The sequence below is a fragment of the Perissodus microlepis genome, chromosome 8 (assembly GCF_051167445.1).
Source record: "Perissodus microlepis isolate ML-2025 ecotype Zambia chromosome 8, ASM5116744v1, whole genome shotgun sequence".
Taxonomy (NCBI): Eukaryota; Metazoa; Chordata; class Actinopteri; order Cichliformes; family Cichlidae; genus Perissodus; species Perissodus microlepis.
The window spans coordinates 13158803-13183590 of NC_140468.1; the positions used below are offsets into that span (position 1 = coordinate 13158803).

Genomic DNA, 24788 nt, shown 5'->3' on the forward strand with positions numbered 1-24788 from the left:
GTAGACATACACATAGATGTATTTGGCACTCTGCTGCCACCTTTTGTACTGTTCAGGACATTACCTCAGAAGTATAGTTTGCTGTCTTTTCATAGCCATATTACAATATCTATGGCCAAGTTAAAAGAAGAAAAGGGCTTCTCTCACCTCTGTTTATTCAGGTATATATATAAATCATAATCAAAATGAAATGTTTTCCAAAGTACTCTTTTCATGTCAAATCATTTTTAATATCAAGGCAAGAACATTACTGATGATATTTTCTCTTATCCACATTTATTCACAACCAAAAGCTGATCCTCACAAGATTTTAAATACATTTTAGATTCACTTTTTTGTAGTTTCCTCCTCCTTTGATAAGTTCTTGATGATCTCTTCTTTCTTGGCCTGGAGACGCTCTTCTCTGCGTTTGCGGGCTTCTCTTGTCTTTGTGCGCCGGGCCTCGGCTTGGTCACTGCAGGACAGAAACAAATTAATTTCAGTGTATAAATGTTGCTGCGCTTGGAGTGAAATAATACAAGAAAAGAAGAAGTGGAAACGTACGCCAGGAGCTTCTTGCGAGCCTTGTCAGCCTTTAATTTGTGGATGTGCTCCATAAGGATGCGTTTGTTTTTGAAGACATTACCCTTGGCTCTTAGGTAGAGACTGTGGTACCTGGAGGACACAAAACATTACTCATCTATCAATGAAACTGACATAAAACCTTATTCATGATCAGTGAGTACATTCACTCTTACATGTGCCTGTCAATTTTTTTGGACTCCCTGTAGCGACGAAGAAGACGTCGCAGAATTCTCATGCGCCGCATCCATGACAACTTCTCCGGCATACGAGCATTGGCCGTGCCCTTTCTCTTACCTGGAAAGAAAATTATATTACTGAAATAAAACTCTTATCTTACTCCAAGTTCATACTGAAACCACCACTACTTGCAGTTTCTATAAGCAGTCCTTAACATGTACACACCGCTTGATTTTCTTTTCCCAAATACGCAATTATTAGCCACATTATTAGTGAAAGCAAATTTGGGGAAAGATAACAATAACCTAACTACTCACCATAACCCGTGTGACGTCCCTTGCGGCGTGCCAGTGTGTTCTTGCGGCAGCGTGCACGGGAATGAACAGTCACAGGTTTTCTGATGATCAGTCCATCCTTTACCAGTTTTCGTATCTGCTGGCCTGTAGCCCAAATAAAATTCATTTAAATAAAAGCGTAAATTTAAGGAGCCCAGAGCCTACTACATAAATCCACAAAGGAAACAACTCACGAGAGTTTGCGTTGGCAATCTCATTGGTCTCGTTGGGGTCCAGCCACACTTTCTTTTTACCACAGCGCAAGACACTGGAGGCCAAGCGCTTCTGGAGCCTGAGCATGCTGGAAGAGCAAAATCATTATACAGGGAGTGCAGAATTATTAGGCAAATGAGTATTTTGTCCACATCATCCTCTTCATGCATGTTGTCTTACTCCAAGCTGTATAGGCTCGAAAGCCTACTACCAATTAAGCATATTAGGTGATGTGCATCGCTGTAATGAGAAGGGGTGTGGTCTAATGACATCAACACCCTATATCAGGTGTGCATAATTATTAGGCAACTTCCTTTCCTTTGGCAAAATGGGTCAAAAGAAGGACTTGACAGGCACAGAAAAGTCAAAAATAGTGAGATATCTTGCAGAGGGATGCAGCAATCTCAAAATTGCAAAGCTTCTGAAGTGTGATCATCGAACAATCAAGCGTTTCATTCAAAATAGTCAACAGGGTCGCAAGAAGCGTGTGGAAAAACCAAGGCGCAAAATAACTGCCCATGAACTGAGAAAAGTCAAGCGTGCAGCTGCCAAGATGCCACTTGACACCAGTTTGGCCATATTTCAGAGATGCAACATCACTGGAGTGCCCAAAAGCACAAGGTGTGCAATACTCAGAGACATGGCCAAGGTAAGAAAGGCTGAAAGACGACCACCACTGAACAAGACACACAAGCTGAAACGTCAAGACTGGGCCAAGAAATATCTCAAGACTGATTTTTCTAAGGTTTTATGGACTGATGAAATGAGAGTGAGTCTTGATGGGCCAGATGGATGGGCCCGTGGCTGGATTGGTAAAGGGCAGAGAGCTCCAGTCCGACTCAGACGCCAGCAAGGTGGAGGTGGAGTACTGGTTTGGGCTGGTATCATCAAAGATGAGCTTGTGGGGCCTTTTCGGGTTGAGGATGGAGTCAAGCTCAACTCCCAGTCCTACTGCCAGTTTCTGGAAGACACCTTCTTCAAGCAGTGGTACAGGAAGAAGTCTGCATCCTTCAAGAAAAACATGATTTTCATGCAGGACAATGCTCCATCACACGCGTCCAAGTACTCCACAGCGTGGCTGGCAAGAAAGGGTATAAAAGAAGAAAAACTAATGACATGGCCACCTTGTTCACCTGATCTGAACCCCATTGAGAACCTGTGGTCCATCATCAAATGTGAGATTTACAAGGAGGGAAAACAGTACACCTCTCTGAACAGTGTCTGGGAGGCTGTGGTTGCTGCTGCACGCAATGTTGATGGTGAACAGATCAAAACACTGACAGAATCCATGGATGGCAGGCTTTTGAGTGTCCTTGCAAAGAAAGGTGGCTATATTGGTCGCTGATTTGTTTTTATTTTGTTTTTGAATGTCAGAAATGTATATTTGTGAATGTGGAGATGTTATATTGGTTTCACTGGTAAAAATAAATAATTGAAATGGGTATATATTTGTTTTTTGTTAAGTTGCCTAATAATTATGCACAGTAATAGTCACCTGCACACACAGATATCCCCCTAAAATAGCTAAAACTAAAAACAACTTCCAAAAACATTCAGCTTTGATATTAATGAGTTTTTTGGGTTCATTGAGAACATGGTTGTTGTTCAATAATAAAATTATTCCTCAAAAATACAACTTGCCTAATAATTCTGCACTCCCTGTATAAGCACTGTAGGAAATAGTTTTTACTAAACTAAATTAAAAACAAACAAACAAAACCCCCAATATTACAGCAACAAGAAGTGTATCATTTGATTTAGTTTAATCTAGTTTAGTCCAGCGTGGATATAATTTAGTAATAGAAATTATAATTCTATTACTAATTCACCCTGACAGTTACAGAAAACATACATGAAAAAAATGTCACATTCTACGTTTCTGTAGTACAATCCTATTTGTTAGGATGGAATAAACTTTGCCTACCCATCACCATTAAATTAAAAAGCACTCTCGATTGTGTTCATAAGCCATTTTTACTTCATACCTAATTTTTTATGCCTATACAAGAAGGTGTGACCTTCACCAGTTGAGCGCCTAACGCCAGTATATCATTTAAATTATTTTCTTCGAGTGTCATAAACTAACTGTTACATAAATGGACAAATCAGCTACTGAACTCCCATTTGAGTGTTTTTTGATGAAAGGCTGTAAAAGATTGAAACGTCATTTGCTGACTTTTAGATGTGCAGTAAACTTGTTTGTTTACTGGTTGGTTTTCCACTTGAGAGAAGAAGACTGTAGCCCAAGTACCAAAACACATGACAACAAGTAACACCTCTACCTTGCCGGGATAATTGACTTTCATTATTAAATCTGTTTTGTTTCACTCAATCCATTCGTCAGCTTGTTGAAAAAAAAAGTCAAAACACTGCAGTCTTTACAGCTGATGCCTGGCTCAGTAGACGGGCTGTCTTCTAACATGTTGTGACATGTCTCACTATATTAGCACGGTTTGCTTACCAACAAAGGCCATCAACGCATTCTGGTAGAAATGAGCGAATTCACTCAAAGTCATCTAGACAGTTCTCCCCGCTGTTTTAAATAAAAAGAATCTCTAACACTTCCTGCACTCTGCTTGGAAATGAAAAGCTTAATTAAATTTCAAATATACAGCTTACCTCATGGCTGCCGCTAGCTTGATAGAAACGAAGGAAATAGAATGTTTGTGACACTACCATTATAGCCATTGCCATGGGTGAGACAACTGTGGCTGTAATATATAGAAATGTAAATACAGCCAATGTTTATGAAGTGACAGAATAGTTAAATAATTAACTAATAATTAATAACAAATAATTAATAATCTTAATCTTTTGGCTTTGGTTTACTGCGTCTTAAAATAAGCCACAGTAACCCTATTGATGTAGCACAGTGGTACGGTCCAATAAAATGCTTATATCAATCCGCCCACTGGAGGGCGCGTTAACCCAATGTTTCAAAGACTGCATTTTAAAAACAGCTTTAAAAAAAAAAAAAAAAAGCTTTGTCAAGATTACACATTTCCACATCAAATAAAAAATGGACAAAAAAATAGAAATACTAACGCACCTTTATATTAAGTGTTTAATGTTGTCAAATTGCAACGCAAAGTGGTCAAAGTGGCGTCGTGCTGCCCTCTTCTGGCTGGTGGCAGAGCGGCGCCGCTGCTTGTACCAAAACAAAACCACCGCAAGTGGTCCTCCCTCCTGTCACACATCCCCGAGTGTCAGAGCTGTGTTGTCCGGTGTACCAAGGACAGTGGAGCTAGTGTGTTACAAAAGAAGCGTACCGAAATACTCAGCGGCCGGCTGTTCGTCGATAAGCTTACATTTTAGATATGACTCAGCGTAACACTGTTGTCAAGGTAAGTGAGAGTCCATTCTCGCGAGCGTGGCTGGAGAGCTAATGCTAACACCTACATCGTTGCATTATTAGTAACTGTTACTAACGCCGGTCCTGTCCTGTCATAGAAACAGTAACCGTGTCGTTAATATGGACTTGTTGACACGGTTGTGAGAGATAATTACTTATCACTTAGAGCCGTTTTTCACAGTAAAACACGACATAGTCGGTCAACTTTACACTGACATTGAGTTCGAGACGACCCCCGGCAATGTGGGATTTGACATTTTTCCCTGTCTCACCCGCACTGAGGTAAACCGGGCTAATGCTAATCATTTAAGATTCAGACTAGATTAAGACATCGAGTGGAGGACAGGTTAAAGTCACCCCTGTCTTGGAGACCATCGTGAGTACCGGCGTTAGCTGTAAGATGAGATGTGCCTCATGAAGCTCGGAAGCATGCCATGCAGCGTGCTACAGACGGTCACGGAAGCTGCTCACATCACGTTTAATAGCTTTACGCAACACCATCCAAATGCACAAACTGGAGACTTTTTAATAATGTCTTTCTAGGAGGTGTCGGCTGTAACTGAACAGTACCGCGTTTCCGCGGCCAAGCTAGACATGGGCATGGCTGGTTGGTGCTATTGTTGTCTGATCAGCTAGTTATCTGAACTGACCATCTGTCAGAAAGAGACCTCTCCTGTTTGACCTGCTTATTGCAAGGCAGGTCTGAGCCTGTCTGCCGGATTAACCCAGTGGTTTTCAGTGTGCATGAACAGGCATGATTTTGCTAAAGGTAAATAAAACGTGATTGTGTGGCAGATGGCCCAGGCCATACTTTGCCAAGGCGATAGTAGCGCCTTAGCGTGTTGTTTTTTTAATAATTTCTTGATGATACTTCATTTTGAAATTACTGATTGAATCAAATATTTAACAACGTTATAACAGATAGTGGAAGTTGCTACAAACGAATGTAGATATATCCCATGAAAATTATTCAGATTAGTTTATAGGATTTGCATACGTTGAATGTTATTATCCGTGTACTCATTAAACCTTAAATGCAGTGTAAGGGCTACCTTCACCTGTTATCTAATCCCTCAAGCTCCTCATTCTTGGAGGTCTTTGTTTTTCTGGAGTACTCTCGGCTGTTGACCCCTTTGAAATCTCTGCTTCCCTCATCTGTGTGCACATCACCCACTACAACCACGACACCACAGGAGGACAATGTCACAATGTTCATTCATTCATTGAAGCTTGTTAGGCAGGGACATTTTTGTGAAGAGGCCAGTCTGCTGACAGTCAGACGTATTATTCAGAGAAAGATGGAGCGACAGTGTCCTTAACTGACACACGTACTGTACAGTCTGTGTAAGCATTCATTCATAAATTGACTCATTTCCAGGCTAATCAGAGACATTCTCTTAATTACCTTTGTGTGTTCTCTTCACATCTTCTCTCTTTCCTTACTGATGTCTAGCTATCCCCTTACCTTGTTTCTTCAGGAAGGTTCAGTGGTTATGCTATGTTTGGTTCATTGTAAAATCCTCCAGCATTGTGTGTTTACTGTAAATTTTGACTTTGTTTCAGCACGCTTACCAGTGTTATGCAGGACAACTGGTGTGTAACAAAAGCAAAGTGTTATTTGAGGCACATTAGACAAATTATGTTTAAAATGCCAAACAAAAGCTTCCCACTATGTTATTTTTAGATTGCTATTTTGTGTAGTGACTATTTCTACATAGTGACTGAAAGAGACGCTCCAGTTGTGTAACTGTGAGCTGGGCCCTGTTTCAGAAAGCCGGTTTAGTGCAAACTCTGAGTAAGTATACCCTGAGTTAACGAAAACTCTGGGTTTTCGGTTTCACAAAGCGAGTTTAGATTAATTCTGAGTGAGTTACTATGACGACACACTCCGTGAAGCTAACCTGCCCCCTAGCAGGTTTACTTCAACTAACCCTGACTTTCTCCGCCTCTTTGTCGGAAACCTGACTGTAGGAAGTGTCAGACATGGCGTGCCCCTTCCTTGAAGAGCCAGTAGATGTTGAAGCCCAAATTCTCCGCAGAGCTCTCCGCCGGGAGAGAGTGATTAGAACGCGTTTGGACATTTTATCATTTCCTGATGATTTTCTGTGTGAACGTTACCGTTTTTCAGCACAATCTATAATTTATTTGAATAACATCCTCTGGCCTAATATTGCTCATGTGACACATCGCGGACATTCTCTCAGTTCTGTACATATTTGTATTGCACTTCGTTTTTTTGCAAACGGGAGCTTTCTGTATAATATTGGTGACGCTGAGCACGTTTCCAAGGCTACCGTCTGTCGGGCAGTCAGGAATGTTACAGTTGCACTGAAACGTCTCCTGTACTCGTTTGTGGTGTTCCCCGGTCATAGACCCACAAGATTTATCAAAGAGGGATTCCACAAAATTGCAGGTATCAGGATGAACAAAACTTAATTCATGATGTGGTGATACTTGAACTACTACTTAAATTTTACATTTATATTCAGGGTTCCCAGGCGTGATTGGCTGTATAGATGGCACTCACATTCCAATCATTGCTCCTTCAGTAAATGAAGGAGACTATGTGAACAGGAAGTCTTTCCACAGCATTAATGTACAGGGACATAGTTCCCTGTAGCATTTCAAACTAACAAATTATTTCATTATAGTAATGGATGCTAATTTGTGTTCTCTCCACTGTGAAGATCATATGTGATGCTGCCAACATTATCACAAATGTGGAAGCCAAGTGGCCAGGCTCTGTTCATGACTCACAAATTTTTCGTGAATGTACACTGAGCACAAAATTTGGACATGGTGAGTTGAAAATACTTTAAAATATATAAAGACCAATTGCTACAGGGACATTTGAACTGAAGTGTATCCTTCTGTCTTAGGAGAGTTCACTGGCTACTTGCTTGGTGATAGGGGGTATCCATGTTTACCCTATTTGCTTACCCCTTACCCTGACCCTGAACCGGGCCCACAGCAGCGATATAATCTGGCTCATTGCAGGACAAGAGCCAGAGTTGAAATGACTATCGGAATGCTTAAGGCCCGGTTCCAGTGCCTTCAAAGACTCAGGGTCACCCCAGAAAGGGCATGTGACATTATTGTGGCATGTGTGATTCTTCACAACATTGCCACAATTAGAGGAGAACACTGTCCTTCTGAACCAAACATCAGCAGTGATCCAAACCATGAACATCCTGACCCTCCCACGGACATACAAGATGGAAGAGCAGTCAGAGACACCATATGTCACAATCATTTCCCTTGACCCATCACCTCAACATGTTGAAGGAAGAATAAACAGATTTTTTGTTCAACTGGCTTTATTGGTCGCCTGTATTTCCTGTACACAAAGTATTAATAAGTATATTATTATGTTGTTCAAACACTGAAATAATTCGTCCATCTCTGACCACTTCACCCACCCTTAACTGATGTTCCAGCAGTAAAATCTCAATCTTGGTCTTTTGGATCTGCTGCTTGAAGTGTTCCATTTCCAAGTCGCATTTTTTTATTTTCTTGATCAAATAGGTCTTGTACAGCTGCTTTACAGGGAGCTATTGAAACACAGAAAATAGCATTGACATTCATAGTACATGCCTACTTAGGTTGGTTGTAAATCAGTGCTGAACATCTTACTGAGGAAAGGTTTGTTGGAGAAGTGGCTGGACCCTCTTCCTCTTCATTTCCATCATCACTCTGTTAGAGACATAGAAAGTCCATGGTTTTATTATAGTACCACATTTTATTCAATTGTTATATTTTCCATTGTAAGATGTAAACCTCATAAAGTGTCTCTGTTGCTTCCTCCTCTGTAACAGCTGTCAATGTTTCTTCATTATTTTCCTGTAGTAAAGAAATTAACAACATTGCTGTTCTACTGTAAACTCATATAATCTGTGGAGTATTAAGAGTACTCACAACTGCATGTTGGTCTGGCTCAACAGGAGGCTGCACCAGATGCAGTACACCATCACCATCAACTGATAGAATATGAGGTTTATACAGGTCACTTATAACTTACAAGGGACCAAATGGCAATTAACAAACATATACCAATCACCTTACACTTCATTGTCATTATGCTCTCAAAGACAACCAAGACTGAGGGAAGGCAAAATCAGTAGGAAAATAACTTCACTACAAAATAATTCATTATGGTAAAGAGTTTATCAAATGAATGAGTAGCACTGCAAAGGTGACTGTGAAGAAAGGATGTATGCACATCATGTATTATTTTGAATTTACCTCTTATGTAGGCACTTGTGTCTTGCGGGGTTATTGACTCAGAGGATGTCCCCGCAGAGATGCCTTCAGCCACAGGGCGCCCACTGTTTTGGCTGAGGGCCAACTGCTCAGCCTCTGTGAGTGGTGGTGGTGGAGGACCCCCACCTGTTTTTTTCTGTTGGCTATAACGGGTCACATTTGAGCATACAGAGTAAGCAAATATGTACTTGTAATGTGCTCAGATAATTTCAATAAGTGCTTACAGAAAGAAAATTAATGTAGCCTCTAACTGCAATTGATTTACATAGGACAAACAGACCAAGCACTATGGCTCATAATACAATTACACCTTACCTGTTTGGACTATATTTTTATATTTCATTTTTACTTGCTGCCAGGAACGTTTGGGGCCTGTTGGGTTGCACCTGCACTCACATCACATCACAAAATAAAATGTATAAAATACAAAATATAATAAAATAACGTGTTAAATGGGTGGAAATCCCTAGATCAATGTTTAAATTAACACTCACGCATTGACTCTGTCGGCTATGTTTTGCCATGCATGCTCCCTTTCTTTTGCAGCTGAGGCTGTGTTACTTTTTTCCCGCAAAATTTGCATGTTATCGGCATATGCTGCCATCAGAATTTCGGCCTCAAGCGCTGTAAAATACATTGACCGCGCCTTCTTTCCCTCCGTCTCCATGGTGACTTGCTTAATCTGTGCTCCACTAATCAGGGCTTTATGTATCCTCGTGCGCGCGCTTAACTTGGGGTTAAAGCAACTCCGCGTTGATTGAGCTAATTGTTATCAGCCTTTCTGAAACCGAATACTCCGAGTTGGACAGTTCGGGGTTACTCAACCCTGAGTATCATTTTTGACTCTGAGTTTTCTAAACCCGCTTTCTGAAACAGACCCCTGATACTCATGTTAAAATGACAGCTTGGGCAATGCTGGCGTTTTACTTTTGTTTGTTTTGTTGTTGTTTGCCAATGGGCCTGTGTCAGAAATCATGGTGAACTGGTGACTTGTCAGATAGCACTGTTCAGCCAATAAATCAGTGCGTACATAGTAGTTGATGTTGTTACTCAATCTAACTGTGGGCCTTTGATAAAATGATAATTTTTCTGTGCCATAAACCTGCTGCTTCCCAAAGTAAAGGCTTTATTTGGTTCTCTTATTTGTTTTTTTCCATCGTCAAATATTTAATGTGTGCATTAAGCCAAACCAAAAAAAGAGCAGCGTAGTTTGGCTGCATATATCTGAGTTTGTGCATTTAATTTAAGGTTCTTGTCAGCTGGAGTTGAGTACGACAGCTGTGTCTTGAGGGCAGATGATAATCTTAATTAACATCTTTAGAAGTGCATTGTTTGGTGTTTGAAAATGTTTGTGTTTTCTAAAATGAGGAAGTCTTTGCCCTATCTGTGGTCACACTGCTATTTAAAATGGCTTACTCGCATATCAGTTAAAGAAGTAAAACTTTGACTTCTCTGTTAACTAGTCCCACCAGACTACATTCAGTCTGAGATGTTGGGGTGATTAATATACATTATTATCTGCTGCATCTTGTTGGTTTTTCCAGTATGACTTCCGACTTTTCTTAGAAAATCAGGTCTAACCGGAGCATGCCGGCGTTGACTGAATCTGAATAGCACAGCGATGCCTCATGTGGGAGGTGCTGACTTTTGGCTTTAAAGTTGAAAGGAAGCTGTTAACATCTGGTTGTTCACCATCATTGCTCATGCAGTCAAAATGCTGAGCAGAGGCAGCTTGTGGAGGCGATATAAGCTATGTCACCCACTGTAGCTTAATACATTGCTGCAGTGAGTGTTGTATTTTTCCACCAGCTGGATTTAAACGCTGTGCATTTTCTTTGTGCTACTCACTAATATTCATTGATCACTTAAATTAAAAAATATAACTGTATTGTATTTGTGTGTGCTGTCAGCTTGCCAGCTAGTGGTGTGTGACCAGGAGGGAGAGGAAGGAGACAGCAGAGAGCATGGAGCTGTCAGATGGCTTGCTGCTGCAGGTCAGCAATGGAGAGCAGTGGTGTAACCGCTGGAAACATCCCAATGAAGACTCTGTAAGCCACAATTAATTTGTTTTCTTTTTGTTGTTGTTGTTGTTGTTGTTGTTGTTTTTTTCATTGTACATTCAGAACAGCTCCATGCATCCCCCAAGATCAAAGGCGATAAATCTCATCTCAGCACACACGGTCCTTTCATGTGATGCTTTTGCTTCATCCTAATCAATCTTTTTTTTTATGCATTTCAAGGACCGCAGCACCAGCCCTTCAGTCCTGCGTAATGTCGCCAGCACGTGGAAGGAGGGTCTGCTGAACAGAAAGAGGCCCTTTGTGGGGCGCTGCTGTCACTCCTGTACACCACAGAGCTGGGTAAAATTACATCACAGCTAATTAACTGTGGCTTGAGTTCATTTGCTGATTTCTGGTCTTTTGTAAAGAAATTGGCCAGCATGGAATCGAATAGTTCCTGCTAACTCGATCTATCCTGGTTGTTTGAAAAAACAAGCAGTCCTCTTAAAAAATAATAATTAAAAATAATTTTAGATAAGTCATTATTATTCATATAATACATTCAGATCTAATTTGATTGTTTAATTTGCTAATTAAATGATATGTGGATCTCAGGTTGTCTTCCTGTGTTTATATGATAAAGGTGAAAATCTGAAAAGTGGTTGCAAGGCATTTTCAAGGAATGTTTTTTTTAGACATAAAGCAATTCTTAAAACACCTCATTATTGAGTTTAGTGCAGTAAGTTTCAAAGTTTCAATTCTAGTTAAATTTATTTTCTTAACGAGAATTAAAGCATAACAAGCTGTAAAGTAACGCGAAACAAAACTGATTCGAGTTACTTTCTCATTTTTTATCTTTTTTGTTCCTTACAGGAGAGACTGTTCAATCCCAGTATTCCATCTCTGGGTCTGCGAAACGTCATCTACATAAACGAGACCCACACTAGGTAAACAGAGCTTTTCACTTCCCTTCCACTTTAGGAACATTCTTCAACTGAAACGTCACGTCGTGCTTTGGCAGAACAGGAAAGTCTCTACATGCCTTGTCAGTCCTCTGATCTCCAATCAGTCCCATTGAATGCAGTTCAGATTTAGGGTGAAATTCTTAACAACCAGTGTAAAATAACTGGATTTAAGTCAAGAGGATGACTCTCTGAAATTGTGGAAAGGTCGACAGATGAATAATTTACAGTGTTTGTCAGTGGACACCAGACGCATGCACCCAGTGGCTGGCTTTTGTTGACAATACCCAGTAAGATATATGCCACCATGCTCCAAACCGAATGGGGAAAAACAGAAATAAGTTAATATCTAGTTCTATTAGCATGGAAACAGAGATGGTGATGTACCGTACTCAGCATGGTTGGGTTAGCATCGTTTGCTTTGTCCTGACACAGTCAGTATTATGTTACTTGAAAGCTCATCAAGGTATAGCAAACCTGACCTGTAACACAGCTGTAGATGATGAAGCTGTGTGTTTGGGTTATGCAGGTTATGCATTGTTCTGCAGTTCCTGGAAATGTGATATTACCATGAAAAGTCGTGCAAGTATTCCTGACTGTTCCTTATCTGGATGTTGATTCATATCTTTAATTTATGTGTTTTTGTGCGAAAAGCAAGGCTCATGTTTATAACACAGCTTACAGCATATATCTGAGTATATTTGAGAATCTCTTCTCATATGTAAATATGTATCGTTTATGTGGTTTTATGCAAGCGTTTTTCTGTGTGTGCTCATCTAGACAGCGGGGCTGGCTGGCACGCAGACTGAGTTATGTGCTTTTCGTTGTGGAGAGAGATGTCCACAAGGACATGTTCACCAGGAACGTGGTGGATAACGTACTCAACAACAGCAGGTAAAAGTCAGGATACAGGAAATTCAGCCCACATCAAACTTTATTTTCCAATCATAGCTAAATTTGTGATATGGTGGACATGAAGAAACCATTTTATTAGAGAAATGGAGACAATGCGCTGAATGTTAGAAGAGGCAGCTTTATGTTTGTGTTCTTCTTTTGTTGATTGCAGGGTGGAGGATGCTATTGTGACAGTAGCAACAGACTTGGATGCTGCAGCCAGCCAGCCTGGCCAGGAGCACAAAGCTGTCAGCAAAGTAAAGCAGAAAGCCAGGGCCTTCCTCCAAGAGATGGTTGCTAACATTTCCCCAGCCTTCATTAGGTATTTATACTTTTTAGTTTATGACAATATTGTAATGCCTTAAGCAATCCTGCTATGTTGTGTTCTGTTCTACATCTTAATTTTTCTTTTGGATCAGGCTAACTGGTTGGGTGCTTTTGAGGCTGTTTAATGGCTTCTTCTGGAGCATCCAGATCCACAAAGGACAGCTGGAAATGGTGAAGAAAGCTGCTACAGAGGTGAGGGGCAAAGACACACATGAGAAACTGTCTCAGCACAATCTGCTACCCAAAATGAGTAAGACTGTTTTTTCCATTAATATTGAAAACTTGTTTCTGATTGCTGAAAACGGTAACGGCTAAACCGATAAAGCTGATGTAGTATTTCATGTACATAGTCTTCTTCACTGATTGCTGTGTCTCGATTAACTAGCGAAGCAGCCTTTATTTCAACCACTGAAGAGGCTTTATGAATGTAAATGATTGATAGTTGTAAATATACATAAACTAGTACTATATATACACTCCACTTTATTAGGTACACCATGCTAGTACCAGGTTGGACCCCCTTTTGACTTCAGTACTGCTTTAATTCTCTGTGGCACAGATTCAGATTTTGAACAGTGTTGACATGATAACATCATGCTGCAGATTTTTTGGCTGCGCATCTGAGATACAAATCTGTCGTTCCACGACTTTGTAAAGGTGCTTCATTTGATTGAGATCTGGTGACTGTTGAGGCCATTTGAGTATAGTGAACTTGCTGTCATGTTCAGGAAACCAGTTTGAGATCATTTAAGCTTTGTTACATGGCATGATATTCACACTGGAAGATGGGTACAGTGTGGCAATAAAGGGATGGGTATGATGAGTAGCAATACTCGGAGCTAGGTTCTAGTGTTTAAATGATGCTCAGTTTCTACTACGGGATCTTAAGTTTGCTACAAAAATTTGCCCCGGCCACCACCACCATTAGCCCGAACAATGCAGGATGGATCCCTACCTTATGTTGTTTATGTCTGATTTTGACCTTACCATCCAAATCTTGCAGCAATCAAGTGTTCAGTTCAACTCAAAGCAGTCTGCTCATTTTTCTCTGGCCTCTGACTTCACCAAGGTATTCTTACTCAAAGAACTGCTGGATGTTTTCTCCTTTACAGGAAAATCCCAGTAGATCAGCAGTGTCTGAAATACTTAGATCAGCTCATCTGGCACCAACACTCAAGCCACGTTCAAAATCACTTAAATGACCTTTCTTCCCCATTCTGATGCTCGGTTTAAACCTCAGCAGTTCATCATGGCTGTGTTTACACACCTAAATGCATTCAGTTCCTGGGCTTTTATTGGGATTGGCTGATTAGACTTGTGAGTTAACAAGCAGTTGAACAAGTGTACCTAATAAACTGGCTGTTTAGCTGAGTGTTTAGTTTCTTGTTTATGATATTTACAAGGTGTTTTCTGTCATTGTACATTTCTTAGAGATAATAAAAGTGCTTAACATTGATCACATACAGAGTTCTTAAAAACGTGTTAGGAGAAATTGCTTATTTCTCTTTTCTTTGCAGCAAAATGTGCCGATGGTCTTCCTCCCAGTTCACAAATCCCACATCGACTACCTGCTCATCACGTTGATTCTGTTCTGTCATAACATCAAAGCCCCGCACATCGCTGCTGGAAACAACTTAAGCATCCCCATCCTCAGGTAAACATGAGGCCTTGTGTGAAGATTAATCTGGAAATAAGGTGTACTTATGTTTAACTCAAACAATAAAGAATCCCCTGGAAATATGTTCGATAGTTAAATCTTTTTTTTATCCTGCTTCAAGTAGCATTTGATGGTTCAGCACTGATCCTTTTGTACTACATGGGTATTTACAACATGGGTCCCTGAAGTGTCAGGATGAGTCATCTTTATATTTTAAGTGCTTCGGTATCAAACTGTCCTCCTTTTTCATCATAGTCACACCTTAATCCAAATTAGTACCTTGAGGAAATTACTGATTAAAACTATTTGCTGACAGCTGTGGAGTTTGTGCTCGCTGTTGCTGCCCATTGAAAAGCTTGGAAACTACTTTATAAAACTTTTTTGTTTTCAGCACCCTGATCCGTAAACTTGGAGGTTTCTTCATACGACGAAGAATGGAAGAGTCTGCAGATGGAAAGAAAGACATTTTGTACCGATCGCTTTTGCACGTAGTAAGTCTGCAGAGCGGGTTTTCTTCATGTTTTCTGCTCTGTGTGTTCTTTTCTATTGAATAATGAGAGAGTGAAATGTTTTTGTTATTTAAGCCTTGTCTTTGTTTCCAGTTTTACTTTGGAAGATATAATGCTAATTACAAAGAACTTATTTTGACTCTGCTACAGTCCTGTCATTTCTAAGCCCAAACTAAATGTTTGGGTAGATATGCTCCTTTCCTTTATTGTAGTGACCCTGCTGCTCTCTAAGCATATTGGGTCGGCTTATACGTCATCTAACCTTTTATTTACCGGTTGTAACCCAGTATTAGTGATTATAGGTTTTTCTGTATCACAAAGTAAAACTGGAAACAAAGACAAGGCTTAAATAACAAAAACATTTCACTCTCTCATTATTCAATAGAAAAGAACACACAGAGCATTCTGTACAGTTGTGTACTGTATTTATTCTTATTGTATTCTAATTTTTGCTTCATAACTTTTGCACTGTCCACTTCCTGCTGTGACAAAACAAATTTCCCACGTGTGGGACTAATAAAGGTTATCTTATCTTAAGAAAAAGAGGTAAAATGTACACAACTGTACAGAATAGAATAAAATAAAATACTATATACAGTAGAATAAAATAGAATAAAATATACAATAGGATAAAAATAGAATACAAATGCTGTATACAACTGAGTAAAAATACAACGACGCCAGAAAAGAGTATTGCACTTAGTGTTATTGCACATGTCAAAGAGTGCACAAGTTGCAGCTGTAATTATTCAAAGTGGTCAAAGTAATTTAATTTGCTAAAAAGTGAGATTTTAATCTGGCACGCATGTGTCACTTGCCAGAATGGAATTAGCTTTCACAGGCAAGCTGTAGAAAAAGGTCACATGCTGCTCTAACTCCAGTTGCTCCCATGAAAACTGAACCTAGACGTCCCGGCTTACTTTGAATGCCACGGCCTGGAGTTTATTTCAGGACAAAGCTTCTATTCTCAAAAGTGTCTGCATAGCTAAGACAGCTGTGTACACACTGTACTCAGGAGGATATCATTATACAGCAAAGCTACCTCAGCATGCACCCGATTTCCTACACTTTGAGTCTCATGTTTAACCTGCATACTACAGTACTGGCATGGCCTTGACTTTACTCGACTGTCAGCTTGTAATTATGTGAATTTCCTGCTTCAGGACGTCAGCAAATTACATTTTCACCAAAAATACTGTGACCTTTACATGCAGTATTTTCTCATTTGTCTGACACACACCTTTTCTGTATTCACCTGATCATTTCCTTGTTTCGTCATTGTCGTAGTACACAGAGGAATTGTTGCGGCAGCAGCAGTTTTTGGAGGTCTTTCTGGAGGGGACTCGGTCGCGCAGTGGTAAGCCATCTCCAGCACGTGCAGGCATGCTGTCTATCGTGGTTGACACAATGTGCACGGGGGCCATCGGAGACGTGCTGGTGGTGCCAGTTGGCATCTCCTATGACCGCATTATTGAGGGAAACTACAATAGTGAGCAGCTGGTGAGTGTCTGGATGACGTCGGTGGCAACAAAGGTGTTGTTTTGTTTGTTTTTTTAATCATGCACAGAAAAAGAAAAATACACAGAAAAATAAATTAGTTGGATTTTGAATTTGTGACTGAAGAAAATGTATGTATTTCTGGTGGTAGAGCCAAGCATGTTTTGACACAAACTGCTTCAGCTGTGTCCTTATAGCTATATTTTTGGTAACTTTCAAATCTGTCTTGTTCTAGGGCAAGCCGAAGAAGAACGAAAGCTGGTGGGGAATAGCATGTGGTGTGTTCAGGATGTTGAGGAAGAACTACGGTTGTGTCCGTGTTGATTTCAACCAGCCCTTCTCCCTGAAGGTGATTAATCACACTAAAAAGAGCTGAAAATCTTCCATGTTTGTTTTTTATATTGAATATGTATTTATGAATACATATGTCACATTTATGTCAATTATAGGAGTACTTGGACACCCAGAGAAGCCGTCATAGTCCACCACCTGTATCTCTGGAACATGCTTTGATGCCCACCATTATTTCTGCAGAGTTAGTACAAATATACACACACGCTCACTCCATAGTCTCACATGTCATGACCTTCCTGGACAATCTTCATGTCCAAGCTCTATACCTCCCTCCTGCTACTTCATGGCAGGCTCTGTGACATTTGAGAACGGGTTGTTAGTTAGCCCTGGCAGGGGTCAGATCAGTTCAAAGCTGTCTCTTCATAGTAAAAGCGAGCGATAAAGCACTGTCGCTGGGATGACTGCAGTCTGCCCCAGCTGGTCTACAGTCAGTTTCAAAACTTGTGCCAACAGTGGTGATTAACAACCTTCTCAACTCTTTGGAGACAAATATTATGGAAGACTCTTTTCAACACTCGCGTGAAATAGTGGCATATCACGTTTTGCTAATGGCACAGATGGATGAGACATGCAATGACTTTGGCAAAAGCCAGGAAGTAAACGAGTAAGATAACCACCCTGAGGTCATGTTAGATAAATGATGACAAATAATTGGTAAGCTATTAACTTGAGATCTTGAACTTGAGTACTTTTTTAACAGCACGGGCAGATTGTTTGTAGAGAAGTCAGACACAGGGCACTCTCATGCCACTTTGTTCCTCTTTTGTCTGTTTATTCGTCTATGTTTATTTGGGTTTTAAATACTGTATCCCTGTGTAGTGGTTGTATATTCTAATGTGTATTACATTTTACAGTACCCAATATTATTATATTCTAACATTATTGGGGGTTACACTGCAAGCTCCCAAAAATAGGAGTGAAAGATGAGCTGGTGTGTGTATGGACATGACAACTGCCATCTTAAATTATGCATACTGTGTGTGACACAGTAAAAAACACATTGGCTTGTTGTTATTATCCCTCCAGGCCTGATGCTCAGCTGTTTGATGGACAGGAGGAAGAGCAGGTGAACAGAGAGCTGCCCGAGGACATCTCTAGACGACAGCTTATCAACAACCTGGCCAAGCACGTTCTCTTTAGTAAGAAAATCACAACCCGCAGATGGTGGGTTTACTACATGCACGATGACTAGGAATCATAATTTAAAGTCTTCAGTAAGCCCCCCGTCCCTTAAATAAGCACATAAGTCTCCTTTTCATCCTGTGCTAAAGGTGCACCTGCTCACAAAGGCAGCACTCATGAAATACAGCACAGCATCAGTCCATCCGCTTTACATCACTCAGGGTGTTTTGCCCTGGGATAGCACTCCAGAAACCGGTTCTCCCCAGCTCATTCAGCTGCATTCTCCTACACTAGCCTTTTTTTTTTTTTTTTTTTTTTTTTTTAAACCAACAGCCTATCACAGAACCACCAGCTGGATGGCATGTTGTTTTTAGCCAATAAGGTGAAGGGGAGGATGGAAGCACAGGGGAGGGGGAAGAATGCAGTACCAGCTTAGCTGTTCATAAATGTCCTGCACCTCTAGGCTTGATTACTACTTTAGGTGATCTGTAGTAACCCTTGTCTTTACACGCTCCCTCACATACTCTTTCTTTCTGCCTTTGAGTGCTATCAATATAATCAGCTCTTTTGGGCCTATTTAATATTTTATTTTTAGTAAGTCAAACTCTGATGAATTAATTAAAATTATATATAACAAAACACAGGTATATAGCTTTTTTACATCCTTTCTCCCCAGCCTATTAAATCAGACAGCCACCCACCTTGAGTTGGGTTCTGTCTGAGGTTTCTTTATGTTAGAAGACTTTTTTTTTTTTTTTGTCCACACTTAATCACGCTCAAGGTTGAATCGTCTCTGTAATACTCTGTAAACTTTCCTGACTTGATATCTGCTATGATTGGATGCTATACATATATAAAAAGGAACTGAACACAGCTTAGTTTGGGGCTTACAGTACTGTAGTCTTGGTTTAAGGGTGTCTCAATGAATTACAAGTACTTCTACTACTTCTGCTTTTTTTTTGTTCTCTTTCTGTTGTGTGTTGCTTATTATACCCTTTTGTATCTCCTCCTCATAGCGGCCAATAAATCGTCAGCAATCATGTCGACCCACATTGTGGCCTGTCTACTGCTGTATAGACACAGACAGGTATGTGTAGCTGTTGCCTCCTCTCTCCTCGTGTTCTGTCACTGCCAGGTACACCAGCTCACATTTTTTAAAATCCTGCTATTATTAGCCCGTCTGGTATGTTTTTTCCCCTTGTTCCTCTTCCGTTTAACAGGTATGCACCTTCCTGGGCATGACACTTAAGTCATAAATATAGGAATAGATAACTCTGTTAGAAAATCGTATTTCTTCCTGCATTCTCTTTCATCGCCTCTTGCATTAATTGTGAGACTCTGCCCTCTACAGACACACTAATGTCATGACAACTGCTCAGTGCTGCATACAACCCCAAAAGCCCTTTTGTAGTTTTTTTTTTTCTTCTTTTCTTTTCTTTTTTATATTAAAGTGGGCTTATTAAAATTCACCAATATTCTTTTTTTTTTTTTTTTTTAAAGTTTCTGATGTTGTTGTTTGTTTGTTTTTTCTGCTCATTTTGTGTCAGGGGGTGGTGTTGTCCAAGCTAGTGGAAGACTTCTTCAACATGAAGGAGGAGATCCTGTCACGAGACTTTGACTTGGGCTTTTCGGGGAACTCAGAGGATGTGGTCATGCGTGCTCTCCACCTCCTGGGGAACTGCCTCAATGTGACCAGCAGTTCTAATCGCAATGGAGAGTTTACCATCGCACCTAGTCAAACTGTACCTGCGCTTTTTGAGCTCAACTTCTACAGCAACGGCCTTTTCCATGTATTCATTTCTGATGCAATCATTGGTAAGTTATGCCAACAGTATTATGTGCTGTTTTGGTTCATCATTGTGGTTATTATTTAAGAAAATATACTGAACATGTAAGCTTGAATAATACTTTTTTTTTTAAATAGTTAGTTTAAATTGCTGTTTGAAGTTAAAGTGAGCAGTCCTAAACACACAGGTTTTCCTCTACCTCTCCAGCCTGTAGTGTCCTGTCGCTGCAGCGAGAGCTGGTCATGGAATCAGAGTCTGCTCGCCAGCCTGGCAATCCCAGTAGTCATCTTCTAAGTCAAGAGAGACTCATCCGCAAGGCCGCTGGTCTCTCCCACTTCCTTATCAATGAGGTGGCTGTAGCACCAGTAAGTCCTGCATATTCCATCTTTATCACTCCAAATGTCTGCACATATTTTACATACGCGTCTATGATATTATGACTATTGCTTTCATCCACCTCGTGTCCACTGCCTCATTTCTTCAGCAGTGGACATGTTTACAATCAGAGTCCTTTTATATACGCCAGACATTGTTTTGTGCAATTGTGACAAGATAATTAACCTTGACTTCATCTCTGTGTGGTCATAGTCTCATTGATCATCTGAATATAAGACATTCCTGTCACCGTAATTAGTAACTCTAAACTAGGCTCTAAATGAAGATTATTTACAATGTTTGCATATTAGTTTACACTAGTAATGATGGAACAAGTTTGTTGACAAGTAGTTGTTTATAAAATTACATTTTCAACTCCTATGTGGTTTCATGTTTTAGCGTGTCTACATCTCTCCTGTCTGTCCCACAGCCTTGCCAGACTATTTACCAGGTTTTCCATGACACAGTAACCAGGCTGATCCAGTATGGAGTTCTTTATGTGGCAGAGGTGAGTTTACAGGCCGTCAGCCGCTGGACAAAAATAACAGATCATGGCGGTTAATGTCAGAAGTTGAATGTTTTGGGAAGGACTCTTAGCGATAGTTGCTATTGGGTAATGAAACTTTCAGATCCTCTGAACTGTTTTTGTGCGTCAGGAGGACCAGGAGGAACTGAGCCCAAGCCCCACAGATGAGCCGTGGCCCAAAAAGTTTGCTGAGCCCCTTTCCTGGAGAAGTGACGAAGAGGATGAGGACAGTGATTTTGGAGAGGAGCAGAGAGATCGCTACCTTAAGGTATACTTGGACCATTTGGAATTTTGCAGCCAACACAATCGCCACAGCATTCACATCCAAACATCCACTGTTCACCATCAAAAATGACTTTATTTGACTTTTGGTCTGTTTGTGTTGTCTTTCAGGTGAGTGTTTCTGCAGAGCACCAGGAGTTCTTTGTCTTCCTTCAGCGGCTGCTCAGCCCGGTGCTGGAGGCCTACAGCGGGGCTGCGATCTTCGTCCACAGTCTGAGCCAGCCCATGGTCGAGTCCGACTACACCCAGAGGCTCTTCAGATACCTGCTCACACGCACAGAAAGAGGAGTGGCTGGTTATGGTAATATCCTAATATCGCCCACATACTGCACAATGTATTTAAAAAATAATTTAAAACTTCTCTAGTGTTACATCGCACTTGGAATTGAGAAAATTGCTAAAAATGAGAAAATGGTTTTTCCAGTCATGATTTTTTTTTTAGGTGCTGGGAATAAAGTCCAAAAGTATAAGTAGTATTCACATGAAAAATAAGAAATTACCATCAGATTAAAGAAGGATTTAGCTAGTGAAAATTTTTAAAAGTAAGATCCTGCCTCTGTTTTATGTATTTCAAGCACTTCATAATATTATTATCTTTTCATTCAGGTGAAAGTGCAACTCATTATCTGGTTAAGAACACCGTGAGGACATTCAAGGAGCTCGGGGTAAGCATGTGTGCATTTGTATGTGTGTATTTGGGTGATGTGCAGAGTCCTCCAGCTGAACCTCCTGTTTTCTGTTTATTCTCCAGGTCCTAAAGGAGAGGAGAGAAAACAAGGTGACAACTCTGGAGCTAAGCAGCACCTTTCTACCTCAGGAAAATCGGAACAAACTCCTGCAGTACATCTTAGGTTTCACTCTGCTGTGACCGCGACGCGCGTCACCCAGCTTGGACCCCAGGCTCCTTCCAATAAAGGGCTTCTACTGGTTACTTCTAAACAGTCCCAGGTGCTACTCTGTGGAAAGCTTTACCAGGAAGTGCCTTCACGTAAAAGCAGCTAACTATCAGCTGTTAGTCGGAAGAGACTTGAAGCCAGTCTTCCCTTTCTTCTTTTTTTTTTTTCTTTTTGTTTCAGTCTCTGACTTCCTGTGTTAGAACCGCGCAGTTGATTTAACACGTGTATTGAAGGGGTCCCTCTAGGAATCGTTCGCTGTGAACTTTGCAGGAGAAGTCAAAAGGTTTTAATATGGGAAAAAAAAAGTTTAACCGTGCAGTCTGAACAAAGCAAAGCTGCCTTTTGTCTATACAAGTGAACAAGTAAAATATGCATATAAAATAACTGTAAACATAACCAACAACAGAGGCATTTTTATGTTAACTCTTTGTGCTTGTTTATAAAGTTGCTGTATTCTCTCCAGTGCACTCTAATATCTTACAGTTTAAAATGTGTTGCCTGTACATAGAGCGTAGAACAACTTCATTTATAGTGCACTGAAATTATTACACTCTGGTGTAATTAAAGAGAAGAGTTCGCTGTACTCAGAGAGATACAGTGCATCTGCAAATTGTGTACATATCCAAGGTTTCAGTGGCAAAATGTATGAATTTAAATCTCCATACAGTGAAGGTCAGTTATTTCTAGTTGCTGTTTTTTTTTTTTAGATAAAAACAATCAGTGTGCAGTTTGGCCCATGAACAATATTTACGTAGCGAATGCAATACGTACCTGTTGAAAGTCTGGCGTAGTCAAGGCCTAAAACAATGTCCACCTACAGTTAAGTGCATTCAAACCACTAATATCTAAGTGCATTCACTTACACTTTTCATATGAAAAGTGACTTTGATCTCTTTTCTTTTTGCAGAACACCTCACTTTTCGATGAATGTTACACAGCACAGCACTTAAAGTAATGAATACCAGCCATCACACCCACTTTTATTCTAATAACAACACGCTCAGACACTCTGTGACATGCCTTTCAGAGAAAGCAGATATTTGGGATTACCACCTTTTTTTCTTCTTCTTCTATCATAAACACGCTGTATAGCCTTTATAGCATTGCTGCTGAAAGAGCAATAGTTGGGCATTTGTGAGTTAAAATTGCTGCATAGTGTGGTAAAATAGTGCAGTTCTTTTGAACAGTTGGCTAATTATGAGTGCAGTATAGTGTTCTCTTTACAGACCTCTGTAAGGTCAAAAACAAACAGGAAACAGAAAAAATGCAGTCATCCAAAACTTCCGGGTTAAATTATTCTTCTTTCATGTTAGATATAGCAATGGAATTTTAAATTCCATCGTTAGTTACATTCTTTAATAAAATCAATCTTACACTGACTTACATTATGATAGAGTTTAGGCTACTACTAACTAGATATTACCTATTCTTCTTCTTATTATTATTATTATTGTTATAGTTGCATTTACACATTTAAGTGTTTCAGTGTTGGAATCAAAAAGTCAGATTATGCCTGACTGTGAAATTTTAAAAACATGAACAAAAAGCAAAGTGGCTGAAGTTAAAGTACGATGGTGAAACAACACAGCATTGTGCATTTGGCTGTGAGTTTCTAATTCTGTTGTAAAGTAACTTGATAACACAAAGTCGATCAAGTCAATATTTAGTGTGTCTTTCAGTTTCAGTTTGCAGTGAACATGAATATAAACGTACACCGCTCCTCTTCTTGATGGCAAAAAAAGAGGAAGCAGCAAGTTTGAAAGGAAGCGTAATGAATTGCCATCATTATTGAATGATCGTGAGGACATTGTTGATGCGTCAGGGCAATACAAGAATTGGGTCCTTTAAATAAATATTTCTATTGGGAAATACGTGTGATAGTTCAACACTTCTTGTTACAGGTCATTGTAATGTTTATTTTTCATATTTTTCTAAACTTGTAAATGAAAAAAAAAAGTTACATATTTGTGAAAGACACCTAAAGCATGTGGAAGAACAGAAGAGTATGTTACTGCAACAAGAATGTGCTCTGAGAGTGTCACGAGCTTTCTAGCATTTCTGAGCCCTCGGTCTGTACAAGTCTCCTCACCAGGGGACCCATCTGCCATGATCCAACCACTATACGTACTGTACTGCATGTTTCCTCTGGTCGCCTTTAATCATCGGCACTTCAATGTGAACTCTGCTCAACCTGATAATAATGGTCTTTTACAGCCTTACCGCTGTGTATGTCGTGTAAGTTGTGTTGATGAAAGCGAGCTGTATGTGTAGAAGATTAATTGTGTTACCTCTTGAATGTTATCTTAAAAGGTCATTGTGGTATTGTCGAATACTCGATGGACGTGGTACAGATTTATAGTTTTTAATGAACTGCTTGTGGGATACTGAAGCTGCATTAACCACATCCCACTACTCTGTATAACGTAGGATAAATGCCTGTATCTGGGAATCAGGTGCCTTTTTAATGCACTGTAGTATTCTTTTGTTGTTTGTTTTTCTTGTTTTTTTGTGCATGTTAATAATTTTGGGAATCCAAAAGAACACTGTAGATGGTAACTTGGAAAAAAAAATACACAAGTTGAGAGAACATGTTAGGATCACCAGCTACTAAAAATATGTCACTTTTCTTTTTGCTTTATCGAAGCAAAGCACAATTGGCATTGTTAGATTTTGTTTTTAAATAAATTAATGATAGATTA

The 24788-nt window shown here is 40.0% G+C and overlaps 3 protein-coding genes across 4 annotated transcripts; 1 reads left to right on the top strand and 2 right to left on the bottom strand.

Annotated features, from left to right (window-relative positions):
• Positions 1-208: 208 nt before the first annotated feature.
• Positions 209-4013, bottom strand: LOC146381523 (large ribosomal subunit protein eL19). Its single transcript, XM_084937624.1, has 6 exons — positions 3909-4013; positions 1271-1377; positions 1059-1181; positions 738-858; positions 544-654; positions 209-454 (listed from the first exon to the last, which is right to left on the bottom strand). Exons 1-6 carry the CDS (start codon positions 3911-3913, stop codon positions 328-330), a joined length of 594 nt encoding a protein of 197 aa, XP_084793750.1. The 5' UTR covers positions 3914-4013; the 3' UTR covers positions 209-327.
• A 365-nt stretch (positions 4014-4378) lies between these two features.
• On the top strand, positions 4379-24788 carry gpam (glycerol-3-phosphate acyltransferase, mitochondrial). 2 transcript variants are annotated; one of them, XM_084937621.1, is made up of 21 exons: positions 4379-4633; positions 10812-10949; positions 11142-11261; positions 11775-11848; positions 12644-12757; positions 12930-13079; positions 13177-13276; positions 14602-14738; positions 15133-15232; positions 16538-16750; positions 16983-17096; positions 17197-17282; positions 18128-18240; positions 19240-19310; positions 19771-20038; positions 20218-20375; positions 20816-20893; positions 21042-21179; positions 21305-21494; positions 21800-21858; positions 21945-24788. In XM_084937621.1, exons 2-21 carry the CDS (start codon positions 10866-10868, stop codon positions 22059-22061), a joined length of 2484 nt encoding a protein of 827 aa, XP_084793747.1. In that variant the 5' UTR covers positions 4379-4633; positions 10812-10865; the 3' UTR covers positions 22062-24788. The 2 variants fall into 2 exon arrangements, with proteins under 2 accessions (XP_084793747.1, XP_084793748.1); XM_084937622.1 differs by lacking the exon at positions 4379-4633 and adding an exon at positions 4663-4923.
• Positions 7949-10606, bottom strand: LOC146381525 (uncharacterized). Its single transcript, XM_084938622.1, has 6 exons — positions 10483-10606; positions 8884-9099; positions 8557-8618; positions 8419-8481; positions 8275-8334; positions 7949-8192 (listed from the first exon to the last, which is right to left on the bottom strand). Exons 1-6 carry the CDS (start codon positions 10604-10606, stop codon positions 7959-7961), a joined length of 759 nt encoding a protein of 252 aa, XP_084794748.1. The 3' UTR covers positions 7949-7958.

Bases quoted from the DNA above. Each gene is read 5' to 3' on its own strand.
- LOC146381523 (XM_084937624.1), bottom strand. The intron at 655-737 runs GTAAGAGTGAAT...TGTGTCCTCCAG, and splicing joins AAAAAAATTGACAGGCACAT to GTACCACAGTCTCTACCTAA. The intron at 455-543 runs GTACGTTTCCAC...TCTGTCCTGCAG, and splicing joins GCTCGCAAGAAGCTCCTGGC to TGACCAAGCCGAGGCCCGGC.
- LOC146381525 (XM_084938622.1), bottom strand. From the start codon at position 10,606: ATGAGCAATGATGGTGAACAACCAGATGTTAACAGCTTCCTTTCAACT. The intron at 8,619-8,883 runs GTAAATTCAAAA...ATATTCTATCAG, and splicing joins CACAAGTGCCTACATAAGAG to TTGATGGTGATGGTGTACTG. The intron at 8,193-8,274 runs GTAAGATGTTCA...GTGTTTCAATAG, and splicing joins CTCCAACAAACCTTTCCTCA to CTCCCTGTAAAGCAGCTGTA.
- gpam (XM_084937621.1), top strand. From the start codon at position 10,866: ATGGAGCTGTCAGATGGCTTGCTGCTGCAGGTCAGCAATGGAGAGCAG. The intron at 11,262-11,774 runs GTAAAATTACAT...TGTTCCTTACAG, and splicing joins CCTGTACACCACAGAGCTGG to GAGAGACTGTTCAATCCCAG. The intron at 17,283-18,127 runs GTTAGTACAAAT...TTATCCCTCCAG, and splicing joins CCCACCATTATTTCTGCAGA to GCCTGATGCTCAGCTGTTTG.